The sequence below is a fragment of the Carlito syrichta genome, unplaced genomic scaffold (assembly GCF_000164805.1).
Source record: "Carlito syrichta isolate Samal-C Ts95f unplaced genomic scaffold, Tarsius_syrichta-2.0.1 Scaffold316362, whole genome shotgun sequence".
Classification (NCBI taxonomy): Eukaryota; Metazoa; Chordata; class Mammalia; order Primates; family Tarsiidae; genus Carlito; species Carlito syrichta.
In genome coordinates this window covers 495,601-498,747 of record NW_007260458.1, presented here as the reverse complement: position 1 = coordinate 498,747, position 3,147 = coordinate 495,601, and the positions used below count along the sequence as shown (strand labels likewise).

At 39.9% G+C, this 3,147-nt stretch overlaps 1 protein-coding gene across 4 annotated transcripts in view; it reads right to left on the bottom strand.

Moving 5' to 3' along the window:
* Positions 1–224: 224 nt before the first annotated feature.
* The window catches only part of LRRC8B (leucine rich repeat containing 8 family member B), a 51,786-nt gene continuing 48,863 nt past the window's right edge, over positions 225–3,147 (bottom strand). For all 4 annotated transcript variants that reach the window (XM_008074177.2, XM_008074176.2, XM_008074179.2 and 1 more), the window contains one exon: positions 225–1,715. In XM_008074177.2, coding sequence (XP_008072368.1) covers positions 1,443–1,715 — 273 coding nt within the window. In that variant the 3' untranslated portion in view covers positions 225–1,442. The remainder of the gene's footprint in view (positions 1,716–3,147) is intronic.

Below are 3,147 nucleotides of genomic sequence, written 5' to 3'. Positions count from 1 at the left end.
TTGTTGTTGTTTTTTGAGTTAGAATCTCACTCTGTCACCCAGGCTGGAGAGCAGTGGCACACTCATGGCCACCACAGCCTTGACCTGCTGGGCTCAGGCGATCTTTCCACTTCAGCCTTCCAAGTAGCTGGAACTACAGGCATGTGCCAACACACCTAGTTAATTTTTCTTATTTGTTGTAGAGACAAGGTCTCACCAAGTTGTCCAGGCAGGTCTCAAACCCCGGCTCAGGCAATCCTCTTGTCTCCATCTCTCAAAATGCTAGGATTACAGGCGTAAGCCACCACGCCTGGTCTTATTCTTACTACATTTCTACAAAGTATCTTAAAATCAATTTACAAACCAAATCCATACCTTCCCCCCCCCCATCACAGTTTGTGTAAGTAATTAAGAAACGTACCCATACGACTGTACAGTGACCAGGGAAGAGAGAGGTAGATGTGATTAGGCCACCCTCTCACAAGGAAATCCCCAAATACTTTAGGGCATTAAACACAAGGCTTTTGTTATCCAAGAAATTAGTTGCAGAGTACAAGAACATTTTGGAGCAGAATGTACACAAACATGAGAATCACAAACAGCCCAAACCAAGTACACTATCAGGACGTTCTTAAAGAAATGCATATGCTCTATGTACCCTACAACAATTATCCTCACAGATGTTGAATCCAAGATTATACAATAAAAAATATTGATATGTTTTACATTTCATATAAAAATTCTTAACAAATTTAAAAAAGGCTTTGATGATAGACAAGACATTTTAGAGAATACATTAACTTTCAGGATATCCCGAGCATAACACGGCTTAAGTACCCTGCTCCTGTTCTAGGCAAAGGCCAAATGCAGGCATTTTCGCAGGGTTAATCATTGTTGTTAAGAGAAAATCAGATTAAGGAAGACTAAAGCAAGCTCAAAAAGGAAGTAAAAATTAATCCAAAAAGGAATACTGCCAAGCACAATAGCTCCTGCCTAAAAAAATTTAAGAACATAAATCAAAGACAGGGGTGAGTACACAATAAGATAATTTATATTGACGAGTTTGTGATCTTGGTGATAAATACCAAAACAGGAAGTCAGTTAAAACAAATGTGCAAATAAGTAAGGAGGGCTGGGGAGGGAGAGGAGAGACTATTTCCACAACCTCCAAGGTAAAACCTACAAGTAATTTCAGGCCCCCATTCCACCCTCGATGTGCATTCTTACAGCATTTCAATAAGTTAAAGAACAATTATTTTCAAAAGTTCAGGTTAGTGTTAACATTTTTTTACCTGTTTAATTTAGGGTTAGACACTGAGTTGCTTTAATAAGACATTTAGTTACGGTTCATCAGAATCACCACCCATTTTTCATCTTTATAACTTAGAACATTTTGCTTTTCATTTAAAGCCCTGAAACACACCTTAAAAATAATTTTTAAACGTAGGTCTCTTTGCTTTAGGTCAACATTTGTCTAAGCACGTCTGCAAACGTTCTGTTACAGGGAGAGGAAGAGTATTGAGCAAATTCTCCTCGACAATCAGACAGCTCCGTTTTAGGGACTGACAGCCTTCCAGTTCAGGGGGGAGTGCTTCCAGGTAATTGCCAATGAGCTCCAGATGAGTAAGGTTCGACAGCTCACCCACGTGAGGGGACAAATTCATCAAGCTATTTTTCCCTAAAAGTAAACACTGCAGCTTTTTGCACTGAAACAGCCCATCTGGCAGCATCTCAATCTGGAAAGGAAAAAAAAAGAAGCTAGTCAAACTGGTTTTTGCTGGCCTGAGATAATACATTTACTTATTTGAATTGCGAGATACCTTTTCCAAAAAAAAACATTTCTGGAGGTTTATAGAGATAAGCATAACAATGATGACAAATTTGAAGTAGATGAAAAAGGTAAAGAAAAAATAAGGATAGGAGTGTCACAAGGAGTTATGAACACATAAACCCTTGCTATTATATGGGTGTAAGCATTCTAACAAGCAGTTCTTAAAGACATACTCATTGTCCCTAAGATGAAAACCCAAGTAACTCAAGGGAATCATATTTATTCTTGAGTTCTAGATCAGAAATAAATTACTCTCAAGACTCTTCATACAGAGTTTACTGTGTCATGCAATGTCAAGTAGCATCTTTAAAAACATCCTGAGAGCAGACACACTGAGAGCTTTATTTTGTTTTTAAAACAAGACTATAGAGAAGCAGAGGCAAAAAGACACGAGTACAGACAATCGTATACTTCATTCCCCTCTCCATACACACACACCTGAATATTTACCCTTCTTTCTGCTCCTTGGCATGGTTTCAATTAAATAATTCTTAACGTGGAGAGATAATCTTAAATACGATAAACAGCCTGCAAATTAGGTCAACTCTTAAGTGCTCAACTTGACTGCTCCCCAATACGACAAGTCAGTTGTATGTAAACTTCCTTCCTTCCCTGCCCCCTCTTTCCTTCCTTTCTTTTGAATCGGGGTTTCACTCTGTGACCCAGACTGGAGTGCGGTGGTGCAGTCACAGCTCACTGCAGCCTCAACCTCCTGGGCTCAGGTGATCCATCTCAGCCTTCTGAGTAGCTGGGACTACAGGCCTGTGTCACCACACACGGCTAATTTTTAAGTTTTTTTGTAGAGACGAGACCTCACTATGTTGCCCAGGCTGGTCTCGAACTCCTGGGCTCAAGCAATCTTCCCACCTCAGCCTCCCAAAGTGAGGGGATTACAGGCATTTGCCACTGTGCCTGGCTGTATGTGAATTTCTAAGGGAGCCGCAGGGCCTATATGATCTAGGGTTTATTGAGGAAAGACCTCCAGAGAAGAAGTTGAGCACACACAATCCCTTCAACTCATCACCCCATCACAAAGTAAGTTTGGACCGAGTATAGCTAGACTGTACACACTCAAGCCTATAATATTCCACCTATTGGCTGGGGACAAGGGACATCTATGAAACTATGAAATAACATAGGCTCTGGCTCAGGAATTGGCCTTGTTAGAAACAAGAATGAAAGAGACACTTAAGGGCTTGGCTTACATCCTCTGACAGGCTAACACAGACCTGCTGGGAGACTAGTTTCCAGGGCTATCCAGAGCTCTCTCCTCAAAAAGATATATATATATATATATATATATATATATATATATATATATATATATATATATATAT